Source organism: Taudactylus pleione, unplaced genomic scaffold (genome assembly GCF_031769625.1).
Source record: "Taudactylus pleione unplaced genomic scaffold, aTauple2 ptg000556l, whole genome shotgun sequence".
Classification (NCBI taxonomy): Eukaryota; Metazoa; Chordata; class Amphibia; order Anura; family Myobatrachidae; genus Taudactylus; species Taudactylus pleione.
The window spans coordinates 24,616,087-24,630,275 of NW_028284958.1; the positions used below are offsets into that span (position 1 = coordinate 24,616,087).

A 14,189-nucleotide genomic window follows, 5' to 3' on the forward strand; every position below is an offset into this window, starting at 1 on the left:
CAACTCTGGCACTCCAGGTAATGTTTGCCACGGATAGCTGCACTGGCACTACGGATAACTGCACTGGCACACCAGACGCTGTATGGTGAAATAGTACTACTAGTTGATCTGGTCGCTGAATAGTGGAGATGAGACCCCGAGTATCCAGATGCAAAGTAGCAATAGGCAACAGCCTGGAGTGAATCAGATGCTGTATAGTGATGGATGACAGCTTCGAGTGAACCAGACGCTGTATAGTGAGGGATGACAGCTTCGAGTGAACCAGACGCTGTATAGTGAGGGATGACAGCTTCGAGTGAACCAGACGCTGTATAGTGAGGGATGACAGCTTCGAGTGAACCAGACGCTGTATAGTGAGGGATGACAGCTTCGAGTGAACCAGACGCTGTATAGTGAGGGATGACAGCTTCGAGTGAACCAGACGCTGTATAGTGAGGGATGACAGCTTCGACAGATGCTATATCACCCGCGCACGCAGGGGGGGTTTCCGAGTACCTAGAAACCCCCCCTGCCCGCCACTCCATCGCAGCCCAGCTTAACAATATATATATTTTTTTGTTTAAAACATGAGAGAGCCCAACAACTGTCCCTGGCTGAGCTGCCTGTAGGGGGAGCTGCAGCGCTTGCGCACAGCTCCTCCCGGGCAGTTCCCATAGAGCACAGCACAACAGCATTGTTGGAGGCTGAGTCATCGGAGCCTGCTGCGTGACAGTGACCGGTGCTCTCTCCCAGAGCCGCACCACAGGTGGGTGTAATGTTTGACATGTTGGGGGAGGGTGATCTTTGTCAGTGTGTGTCTAGGCTTTGTCAGTGCAGTGTCTGTCAGTGTATATGTGTGTCAGTGTGTGTGTGTATAGGCTTTGTCAGTGCAGTGTCTGTCAGTGTATATGTGTGTGTGTGTGTGTGTATATGCTTTGTCAGTGCAGTGTGTGTGTTAGTGTGTCTGTGTCAGTGCAGTGTGCGTATAGGCTTTGTCAGTGCAGTGTGTGTGTTAGTGTGTCTGTGTCAGTGCAGTCTGTGTCAGTGTGTGCGTCTGTGTGCGTGTATATGTCACTGTGTATGTTTGCAATGCCGCCTTTTTATTTATTCAAGGAGCTGAAAAGCTCCATATAAATATAGTCAGGTAGACTCCAAATAAAAAAGTTCAACACCTGGGGTGCAGATCCTAAGAACTAAGCAGACCGCTCAGTCGTGAAAATACAATCACATGCTGGCAGCGCTCCTCAGGTACTCAGTAATCCAAGCTTGTTAATCCATTACTGTGCAACGTTTAAGATGCAAGTATTACATATTTCGTCAAGGCATTGATGAAATATGTAATAAATTCATCTGAAACGTTGCACAGTAATGGATTAACATGCTTGGATTATTGAGTATTGATTATTGAGTACCCGAGAAGTGCTGCCTGTATGTGGTTAGATTTTTTGCCATTGGTTTTGTAACCAAGTATTGGAACCCCCCCTTTCAAAATCCTGCGTTTGCCACTGTATATAGTGAGGGATGACTGCTTCGAGTGTACCACAAGCTGTATAGCGATGAGAATCACAGGGGTTGCAACTTGATAGAGAACACTAGGGAATAGTGTTGAGCCTATGACGCAGTCTCAGCAAATGAACACTAGAGAAGCGAAGTTGCCCAGGCAACTTCCTGTTCCATAGACTAAGCTCAAATACCCTTAGGTAGCTGGTCATTGGCTGAAAGAAGCAGCTGACCGACCACAGGCTGCCAGTGGAGGTACTAGTCAGATGACTCGAACCAACATGACGGCGCCCATGTCCACGCTAATGGAACCAAGACGGGCACATGTAGGAGACCCCGGGTAGAATACTCAGCCGCAACCACTCCTAGGCCTGCCATCCAAACGCCTTGGAGCACGAAGACGACGGCGTAAATGGTGAGTAGCGGCCGATCCCTGGACACATCCTAACATTTTAGAGATGTTAATAAGAACTGTATGGCACTGGAAAAGAAAACACTAGGTTTATTACTGTTAAATAATCCATATGACATTTATTTCTGATGGGAAGGCAAATGAACCATATAATCTGTAACTGATTTCCATAAGGTAGCAATTGCCAGACAAAACCTAAAGTCATTGTCCAAGAGATACATTCTTATTCTCACATTTCGAAGTTATTTGTAGAATTTGTTGGCAGTCTGTCGGGGCTCTGTATAACCTGGTTGCCATTCTAATTGTCTGTCTCTGCTATCAGAGCCTGCACTGTATCAAGTGAACATTGAAGGCACCAGTAATGGTTTTCTGTCATCCTGTGTGTGCTTGTCAGCCCTGCTTTCACATTATGCAAAGTTTCTGTACTCTAGTTTTTATAATCATCAGCAGTCTGTATATTTTAAACTATTGACTAATCTATATATCTTGAGCTACTCTCAATAGTTTCCGCTAATGATACAATTCCAAGTGACTTATTTGATTTATCACTTTTCTGACGCTAACTCTTCACAACCAGGGGCGTATCTATAATGGGTGCAGGGTGTGCGGGGAACACGGGCCCCTGGGTCCAGGGGGGCCCCGCACACCCTGCACCCATAATATTACTTACCTTTTTCCGGAGTCTCACGTCGGCGCGGGCGTCCGGTGCTGTAAAACGACTGTCGGGATTTCCTTGTCAGGATTGAGACCGTTGGCATTGCGGCCACCTGTCTCGTAACTATATCCAATATATACATACATGGGATACATTCAATTTTCCGCACTTTGGTTGGCAAAAATTACGCGGGCATCACAATAATTTTTCAAATGCAGCAGCTATGCGTGCTCCCGATAGCCACGGTATTACATCTTTAAAATATGGTTGCAAATATTTGAGCCTCTCGTCACCTTCCGCAGACATAGTTCACAGCAGAGGGGCAATATGCCCATATCACAGCCTCTGCTCAGAGGGGGGAGTGGGCTCTCTCGGGGCTGGGTGCCCCTGCCACTTACGGTAAGGCCAGGTACAGTCAATAGGAGGTCGCACTTTAGCAGCACCCCACACACACATCAGCAGCACCCCACACACACACACCGGCAGCACACACACACATCAGCAGCACCCCACACACACACACCGGCAACACACACACATCGGCAGCACACACACATCAGCAACACCCCACACACACACACCGGCAGCACACACACACATCAGCAGCACCCCACACACACACCGGCAGCACACACACACATCAGCAGCACCCCACACACACACCGGCAGCACACACACACATCAGCAGCACCCCACAGACACATCAGCAGCACCCCACACACACACACCGGCAGCACACACACACATCAGCAGCACCCCACACACACTCACCGGCAGCACACACACATCAGCAGCACCCCCCACACACACACCGGCAGCACACACACACATCAGCAGCACCCCACACACACACCGGCAGCACACACACACATCAGCAGCACACACACACATCAGCAGCACCCCACACACACACACCGGCAGCACACACACACCGGCAGCACACACACACATCAGCAGCACCCCACACACACACACCGGCAGCACACACACATCAGCAGCACCCCCCACACACACACACCGGCAGCACACACACACATCAGCAGCACCCCACACACACACCGGCAGCACACACACACATCAGCAGCACCCCACACACACACACCGGCAGCACACACACACATCAGCAGCACCCCACACACACACACCGGCAGCACACACACACATCAGCAGCACCCCACAGACACACCGGCAGCACACACACACATCAGCAGCACCCCACAGACACACCGGCAGCACACACACACATCAGCAGCACCCCACAGACACACCGGCAGCACACACACACATCAGCAGCACCCCACAGACACACCGGCAGCACACACACACATCAGCAGCACCCCACAGACACACCGGCAGCACACACACACATCAGCAGCACCCCACACACACACACCGGCAGCACACACACACATCAGCAGCACCCCACACACACACACCGGCAGCACACACACATCAGCAGCACCCCACACACACACACCGGCAGCACACACACATCAGCAGCACCCCCCACACACACACCGGCAGCACACACACACATCAGCAGCACCCCACACACACACCGGCAGCACACACACACATCAGCAGCACCCCCCACACACACACCGGCAGCACACACACACATCAGCAGCACCCCCCACACACACCGGCAGCACACACACACATCAGCAGCACCCCACACACACACCGGCAGCACACACACACATCAGCAGCACCCCACATACACACCGGCAGCACACACACATCAGCAGCACCCCACAGACACACCGGCAGCACACACACACATCAGCAGCACCCCACAGACACACCGGCAGCACACACACACATCAGCAGCACCCCACATACACACCGGCAGCACACACACATCAGCAGCACCCCACACACACACCGGCAGCACACACACAGCAGTACTGACCAAAGTCTTGGGTGCTCAGCAAGAAGACGGAGATAGACTTCAGCATGTCGGGGCAGCAGAGGAGGAGTAGGACAAGGCTGCCAGAAGGTAAGTCACACACATGCATACAGTCACATACCTAAACACATAGGGGTAAATATACTGTACTAAGATGGGAGTTCTATTAAGAAGTGATGTTGCCCATAGCAATCAGTCAGATTCCATGTATTATCTTCTAGAAGGTGCTAGATAAATGAGAAGTAGAATCTGATTGGTTGCTATGGGCAACATCACTTCTTAATAGAACTCCCATCTTAGTAAATTTATCCCATACAGTCACACACATGCACACATACATAGTCACACCTGTACACATACATTTATAGTCACACATTTATATTCCTACATAGGGCCTCATTTATCAATGAGTTTTATCATTCACAATGAGTGATAAAACTCGCTGTGTATGATAAGTGGTGCTCCAGCCAATCAGCTCCCAACTGTCATTTTTCAAACAGATGACATTCTTGAAATTAAGGTAATGGGCCCCTATTAGGTTTTGAGGGATGCACATGTGAAGTATGTCATGTTGCCCATCACTGGCTTACATAATCATTTACAATTATAATTGAGTCGCGGACATTTAGATAGGGGCAGGGCCAGAAGCAATATCATATAATCGCGTCATTAAGCCCTGCCCCCTCCACCGGACCGCGGATTCACTGTAAGATTCTCCCCATTCTGGCAACTTCACTAGGAAGTGGACAGGATGTGGGAGAAGTGTGTACTCTTCCAGGGGTGCCAGGGTCTACTTAGTATTAGTATTTAGACTGATGCAGAGTCTAATGTGAGTGATTATTGTAAAGCACCGTGTTATATGTTAGTACAATATAAATAATGATTAACAATTATGTGGACTCATTCTTCTTGAATTTTCGCCTTTATTTGGAATCATATCCAAACTCTAGACACCTCCTTATATAATTCCTCCAAATATGACCCAGTCAGCACTGGAGATTCCTAAGGATCCCAAATGTGATACAAACACACCACAACAATTCAAACACATGGAATCCTCCTAACTGTATCACTGCAGTGTCACAATACTAAAATCCTGCTCTGTCTTTTATAGTTGGTGCAATGGGCCTGTTGGTAAATACGCTATATTGGAGCAGCATAAAGTATAATCAAACAGGAACTCTTTATGTATAAACAGGAACAAACACTTGCTACAAACTTAATATGCTGCTTTCAAGATGGAGGAAAGGAAAGAAGGAAATCCCTTCTTCTATAACAGAGTCTGGATAAACACATCCCCTAGCTACCTTCTTTTTTAACTAACACCAGGACTGATTCAGAGAAGGACGTAAATCCTGTTGCGACTGGTAATGACTTAGCTGATATCTTGTGCACTGAGACACCCACCTCTGGCGTCTCGCATCCGACCTCTTTCGTACAACATTGGAAATCCTTTAGAATGTAAGCTTTTACGAGCAGGGCCCTCTACCCTCTTTTGCTTCTCCTTACTTTACTTTTATCTACTTCTTACTCCCCACTAGGGCATATAACACTTGGTTGCTTTGCTCTGTTGCTTATCTGGGTGTTATGGTCGCTAATGTAGCAATGTATATTATCCTTGTCCTCATCCTGTATTGTATTGTACTGTAAGTCACTGGTCACCTATTTGGTTATGTACTTTGTAAGGTGCTGCGGAACACTTGTGGCGTCATATAAATAAAGGATAATAATAATAATAATAAAACATCAGTCGCACATCTAACCTCTGAGTAAGCCTATGCTGTCTCAGATAGAGTGGCTATCCTAAGCCGCCGGGGCCACTCTAGCTGTGAGAGACTTTGCCGAGGCCTACTAGAGCACGCTCAGAAAATGGTCTTAACACAACTGTGTTTTTCTAAGCACCCGCTGTTACCCCCCCCCCCCCCCCCCCGAAACGCTGACTACCTGTCTCTTATTTTGAGAATAAACCCTCTCTACAACGCCTTTGATAATCTTTCGGCACGCGTGCACAGTGGCAAAAAATTTACATTGCGTCCATCTCTGAATTAGACCCTTTATCAGCAGCTGAACGCTGATGGCATCTGCATGTATAATGAGCACAATTGAGAACAGTGGCTGCAATATCAAAATTCCAAATCCTCTCAGCTCACTACATCATTTGCACTATGACTGTGGTTGCCATAGTAGTCCTCAGTCATAAATAATTAATAGCAGCCAGGAGAAGGAAAACAAAGGGCGAGATGTTAAATACCAATATTTTTTTTATAGTTTACCACAGAGATTTATGTTAAGTAAAACACCCATGATTTTTTTCTCATGGGTTTGCTGCTATTAATTACTTCAAGCATGTCAGCGGCAAACGCTCACTGACATTTGTTTTTAAACTCTGGTAATCCATTTAAAGGCATTATGTTGTATAAAGAGGATGCTACATCATCCAAAACACCAAAGGTGTTGCCCCCTCCCAGAGGGGATCCTGAAAGTTGGCAGGTATGGCATTTGCATGAAGTTGGGGTGATACTCGCATAGTTGAGTGGATGCTCCCAATAGTAGTAATAGGTAGTAAGCAGGCTACCACAGCCGGACGGTAAGGCGGCCGTGGATGCGTCACACAGAATCAGTATATTTCAAAGTACATTAATCCAAAATGTCATACTTACAAAATATGCTCCAAATGTGATATATACTACGAGGATTAAATACCCATTATGTGCCAAGTCATTTCAGGAAAATAGCATTTATAAATCAAATTATAATTTCTAGAACAAAGATACACATTTTATTTTTACAAAGGGCGCTGTAGTGTCTGCCGGCTGCTGTGGTGGGGACTTCAGAAATGCATGGAACGAACATACTGGTTTTGTTAACACTTACTATAAACAGAAAATATTCAGGGGATAAAAAAGCAATTCCCCAAATGTCACTATAGTACATTGGGGTATTAGGAACATCAAAATCTACTTAGCTGCACCATCTTGACCTGCTAAGCCACATGTGACAGATTCACACATAAATCACATATATGATGTCACAGCATTGGTCTTGTAGCTTTGTAATGTATAATTAGCACTAGTTACTTCTTTTTTTTATTAGGATTTATTTTCTAATTCAAACTACTCTTTTACAAATATCTAAACAGCTTATTCTGTATAGTGACACAGTATAGGCGGTCTCTAATTAGCAGCGCTAAAGTAGCGCTGCTAATGGATCGCGACGGGACTATCCAATTAGCCCCGAAGTGGCACCCGACGCCAACACTTATCGTAGACCTAATGTGTCTTGAAAAATAATCCACGAAAAGTGCTGTTTTTTCACAGCTGAAATGCCGAAAACAGATAGGGATCTATTTACTAAGCAGTGTTAGGAGACAAAGTGAAAAGTGATAAGAAAGTGATAAGGTGCCAGCCAATCAGCTGCCAACTGCCATCTCACAGGCTGTGTTTGAAAAGTGACAGTTGGGAGCTGATTGGCTGGCACCTTATCACTTTCTTATCACTTTTCACTCTGTCTCCTAACACTGCTTAGTAAATAGACCCCATAGGTCTGTAAGCTTATCACGGATCCTATGTTTTTTCGTGAGAAATATAGTATTATTTGTCCGAAATAATAGAATAAGGGGGGAAAAAAACATCGCCGAAAAACATGAATAATAGTCGAAAAATCCCAGTTTTTTGCCAATCGCAACTAATTGGATACCCCCTTATGTCTTCATTTGCTGTTCCAAATTTGCTTGTAAGTGTGTTGTACTTTACTGTATTACAGTGCTTCACAAATCCAGTCCCCGAGACACACTAACAGTGCAGGTGTTCCATAACTCCTTGCTGGAGCCCAGGTGTATTTATTCTTGACTGACTAATTTTAGAAGATCTACAAATGGTTCTAAATCTAATTATTTCACTTGTGATTCTGTGAGGAGACATGGAAAACATGCTGTTAGTGTGTCCCAAGGAAAGAATTTGAAAAGCACTGCTGTGTTATACTATAATGTACTATACAATGGTTCCCAAACTCAGGCCCTGATTCAGAGCCGGACGCTCTGAAAGAGCGCTCGCTCTGAATCAGGGCGTTTTTTTTTTTTATTTTGTGCGGCCTCTTGGCCGTTCGCATAGCTGTGGGTGACCACCCACAGTTATTGCGAGCGGCCAGGATGATGGTAGCGATGGTCAAGACCATCGCGACCATCGGGGTTGCGACGAGACCCTTGTGGTAGGGTCTCGTTGCCGGAAGCCCCAGAGAGCTTCTGGCTCTAATAGAGCCGGAAGCTCTCCCACTGACATCACTGGTGATGTTAGTGGGGCCACCCACAAACGGCAGGCGTTCGCATGGGAACGCCTACGTTTGTGAAGCCACCCCCCTGCCACGCCTACAAAATGGGGCGAGCTGTCGATCAACATCGACAGCCGCCCCTTTTGTAGTGAGTCACGGAGCGAGAAAATTTCTCTCTCGCTCCGGGCTTGTGCACGCGCAGTGCGGCCGCTGCGCGTGCGCAGAGAACACCATCGACCCGCTCGCGAGCGGGTCTGAATCAGGCCCTCAGTCCTCAAGGCACTCTAAAGCTGGGTACACAAGTAACGATTTTCTGCCCAACCATCCAACTAGCTGACTGGTTGGAATGAAAATATGGTCATGTATGGGAGTAAATGATGATCAGCAATTTGCTCCTAAATGCCAGAAAACAGATGAAAATGGTAGTCAGACAAGTTTGTTAAATGTTTGATCTAAACAATTTGTTCAAACAACAGTTTTTGTCCATTTTCCGGCATTTGGGAGCAAATTGCTGATTGTCATTTGCTTTCATACCTTACCTGATTTTCATTCCAACCAATCAACTAGTTCAATGGTTGGACAGAAAATCTTTACGTGTGTATGCACCTTTACAGTTCAGGTTTTAAGGATATCCATGCTTGAGCACAGGTGGCTTAATTAGTACCGTAGTCAATTTAATTTGACCATCTGCTAAAGCTTGGATATACGTGAAACATGGACTATTAGGGCCCCTTAAGGACCAAGTTTGGGAATCTCAGCCGTCTAAAACAGTGATCTATGCTCTTATTAGCACTATACTGTCCAATTAGTAAAGTACATCATGATTAAAAAGTGATTAATATTCCAGTGTTCAAACTGGATAGAATGTGGTTTAAATTATGAAAATCTACCTTTGTAATAAGTATCATTGACGTGGAAAGTTTTTTGGTAGTTTGGTGGGAAAAAATAGCACTTGAAATTCCACATTTTAAAGTGTTTCCTGAAGCTTTCAATGAATATTATGTTTCTATATAGTTTAAATCAATAGTTCTCTGCTTCAGGTTGAGCTTCATGTTTTACCAACAGGTATTGTTTTGAATTGAACATTTATGTCTGTGGAACTGTGCATTATTAAAGAAATCCACAAAACATGCCCTGTTAGTGGTATTTGAGCAATGGAGTTGAAAACCACTGGATTAAATTGTTATCTATTCAAATTTGCTGCCATTTTACTTTCCCCCTCAGAAACAATCAAGTAAAGGAAGAACTATGGTAAGAGCGTTACGTAGACAAGTGACAGAAATGGCACCCATCTTTGGTAAGGAGGTATCTATAACTGGTTTCCCACCACAATTCTCTGAACTTCCTATAACTGGGGCCTACTCAGGCCATGCACATATGCTCCTAGACAAATAAGGCAAATATTGGGGAGCACGTACCATTTCTTGCCTGCAATCTGATGCTGCTGTACCGTATACCCAAAGAAAGCATCCTTTGACCCAGGGATTATCCTCGGTTTCTTGTCATCAATGTTGAATGTATTAGTGAGACCTGGAAGAGAAAGAGACAGAATAAAGTGAGACTGAGGTGTTTAATATATAATACAGCAGGGTTTCCCAAACTCGCTCCCCAGGGCATCCTAACAGTCCAAGTTTTAAGGATATCCATGATTGCGCACAGATAGCATAATCAAACTGACTACGGCACTATTTATGTCACCTGTGCTTAAGCATGAATATTCTTAAAACCTGGGCTGTTAGGATGCCTTGAGGACCAAGTTTGGGAATCACAGTAGCACAAAATAAGTGCATGTGTCTAGTGCAGTGGTTCCCAAACTGTGTGCCATGGCACCCTGGGGTGCCTTTGGACACTTGCAGTGGTGCCTCAGGTTGGTGGTTCAGCACCAAATCAAATTATTTATGGTCAATGTAATGTAAATAATATATGAACAAACATAAGCACCTGTCCTACACCACATAACTGACCCTAAGGATGACAGGTAACCACAATTTACTTTACTTTGCTACATTATTTTCTGAATTTCTCAATAACTAACTTAAATGTAGGGGTGCCATGAAAACAATGCTGATACTCTAGGGTGCTGTGATTCAAAAAAGTTTGGGAACCACTGGTCTAGTGTATGAATCAGCTGCATCCCGTAGGCTGAGTAATGGCGTATAGGTGTGTGCTCTTAGGCTGGGTACACACCTAAACGGCCGGCAATCGTGCCGATGTTCAGGGTGATTTGCCTTCACCCTGGACATCACATGATTGCCGGTACACACTTAAAAGATTTAGGGGTCTACGTACTAAGCAGTGATAAGTGACAGAGTGAAAAGTGATAAGACAGTGATATGTTGCCAGCCAATCAGCTTCCAACTGTCATATCACAGGCTGTGTTTGAAAAATTACAGTTGGGAGCTGATTGGCTGGCACTTATCACAGACTTATCACTTTTCACTCTGTCACTTATCACTGCTTAGTAAATAGACCCCTTAATGAACGACGGAACAATCACTGTTTCTTCCTTCATTAATATGTACAGCCTCACATGCACATATTAGTGTCTGTGAGCTATTACAGACAGCTTGGCTACAGACAATGAAGGCATGAGAGCAAAGGAGCCCCGTATACAGGTGAAGCAGATTGATATCTGTGAGAGCTATACACATAAACTATAAAATGTAAAATATCCAACATGGCACCATTAGCTTGGCTAGCCGATGACCACATTGTGCTATCATTGAATCAGATTTACCTTTCACCCCATGACATCTAATATTTTGACAGGATTAGTAGTGGGGGTGGTAGTGGAGGAGGGGGGTGAGGGGTGTTTGGAGAGGAGGAGCATACACAATGTCATTTGTAAGATCTAAAATGGAGTAATAAACCATCACAGTTGAAGTATGCATGGGCACTATATTGACCTGAATGAGAACTATTAGTCCACTTATGAATTAGCAGCAATAGAAAAGTCCTCAAAGGCTCATACAGTAACATTTGTCTATGCAGCATTCATGTACTAAGCAGATTCACAATATAATTCCTCTCTCAATAATTGACTGTTATGATTCAGTCTTATTTGTTGAAATCCAGATTACATTTCTTTGTAATTAAAAGACTTGTCCATTATCCCATAGAATTCCACATTTGCTCCATTGTCCACAGAACATTATTTGATTAGTCTTTTGGATCATTTAAGTGGTTTGTGGCAAATGTGGGACAGACGACATTGTTAATTATTGTGGAGAGCAATGGTGTCTCCCTGTATATCTTCCCATGAACACCAGCAGGGCCGTAACCAGGGTAATGCGACCTGTGCACCGCAGGACAGGGGGCACTGTTCTGGCCTGTCAATTTTCTGTTTATTATCATTCTCACTTGTAGCTTTCTTTTCTTTTATCCCCAGCATCTCCTGGCCTCCCCTATCTCTTCCCTGGCCCTTCCCCATGAGGCCAAGGCCCTTTTTCAAGTGCGTGTCTTATGGCCCTAGTTGAAAAATAGGAAAAGGGGGGGCACCAATTCTCTTTCTGGCACAGGACACCAAAAAGTCTAGTTACGGCTCTGAACACCAGCATTGTTCAGGGTTTTCCTTATAGCCAAGTTACAAACAGTTGATAAAATAATAGGGTACTTCGCGCTCACTGCCATTTGGCAGCAAAATCCTAGTATTGAGGTCCCCTACCTCTTTTCAATGGTAAACAAAAAAAAGTTACAAACAGTAACATTACACAAAATAAATGAAGCCCGCAAATCCACAGCCATTCGTTTGGGATCTATGTAACCACCACTCAAAGTATTGAATACAGTACCTTGGCCTATCACAGAGGCATTTTCAATAGCTGGGGAGCCTATATGTATGAGCCCCCACCATGCAGCGACCACCATATCTTTTCCTGGCTTTGCCATTCTTCCGATCCGGTAATATATTTGAAAAGATGGTATATAGACGCTGGCATGGTGAGTCTATGCCAGCTGTTGCGAGGAGCCATCTTTCCCAATATATCACCGGAAAGATGGGGAGGCAGGTGCGCTGCTTGGCAGACACTGGTGAATTGGATGCAAGGTGTGTAGCGCAGACCAGCCCTGGACACATGGACTGGTGCAAATCAATGGACTATTGCAAGACAATGGAACTTATTTATCAAAAGGTGAAAAGTCCTGTTGCCACCGAAAACCAGAGGGATTCTTTTGTTTCTTCTTCTATATCAAAGGGTTATTTGTTTCCTCGGCTTTCTCCGATAAAGGCTCTCACAATGTCTTTGCATGGAAAAGCCTATTAAACAAGTATTGAGGCAAAATTTGTACCAACTGTTCTGTTATTGTTATTTCCAGATCACGATAATAGATTCATATAATGTTATACTTTCTTATTTAAATAAAGTTTTTTTTACAGAATATTTATGTACCTTTTTTACAGGTTTTTTTTTTTTTTTAAATCTTTTTCTTTTGAAAATAGTATGTAATATACAATAGCAGGCAAAAGATTAGGATATACAAATCCAGTAACAGTAAAAAATGTTGTTGGTAAACTTGAAACAAGAAAGGAAAACATTGATCAACTTCTAGCGGTTGGAGAGGAAAGGGAGGAGCATGTAGCAGAGGGACCACCATAAGGTGCTGAGAGGAAATGAATAGGTAGGTTTGATGACGGTGAAGAGCAGTGTGTGGTAGGGGCTTTGGGAGGAAGGGGGGCAGGAAAAGGGGGAGATGGAGCGAGCCAGGACGGAGAACAGTTTAAAAAAAAAGGCTTGGCAATGCGCTCAGTTAACTCATACTACTCCAGCCCACAATATCTTTTTTTGCAGTGACGAGTCATTCCCTGCTGCGATAGCATACAAATACAAAATCTTCCTTATTTTTGCATTCAGGGCTCTATTGATAAATAAGTCCCTAGTCTGGTGGTATTTTAACCATTTTTGTGAAGTCTTCAGAATCTTGTTTTTTTGTGTGACATAACTCACTTCCACAGTAGACTGATGGTAACAACTAAGGTTTGCGTTTTCAGAAGTGAAGAAGAACCCAGGGGGCATTTTGAGGGAGATGACAGAAAAGGATCTGGTTAGTTGCCCAGTTGTGTGAGAGATCCAGGTACTGCATTTAAGATTTTAACACCAAACCCAGTACTCCCAGCATTATGTGGATTAGAGTGCGCATGAGTGATGTCATCATACACATGGAGGCCTACTCTATACATTGGCGCATGATGTAATTGCAAAATAAAATTAGCACATTTGTAAAATAGAGCGGAAAAAGAACAGTGGAACCTGGAAGTTATTGCCTGGGAGTGATACACTGGTACGGTATTGTGGCTTGGCAGTTGAGCTGTATTACTGTATATATTATATGAGCACTGTGCCTAAGACTTAATGGGGGCATTTAAAGATATGGCCACCAGTTGCCTTCATTCAGACCATTTCCCCAGCAATTTGGCAATAGATAATTATTACACAATGACAATTTAAAAATAATTAAATACATTTGGATTA

General features: G+C 44.5%; 1 protein-coding gene across 1 annotated transcript in view; it reads right to left on the reverse strand.

The window, feature by feature from the left end:
• Positions 1-14,189, reverse strand: part of ITGA11 (integrin subunit alpha 11) — a 146,178-nt gene that overhangs the window by 114,444 nt on the left and 17,545 nt on the right. The window contains exon 2 of the mRNA XM_088452780.1: positions 10,140-10,251. Within this exon, the coding sequence (XP_088308906.1) occupies positions 10,140-10,251 (112 nt within the window). The remainder of the gene's footprint in view (positions 1-10,139; positions 10,252-14,189) is intronic.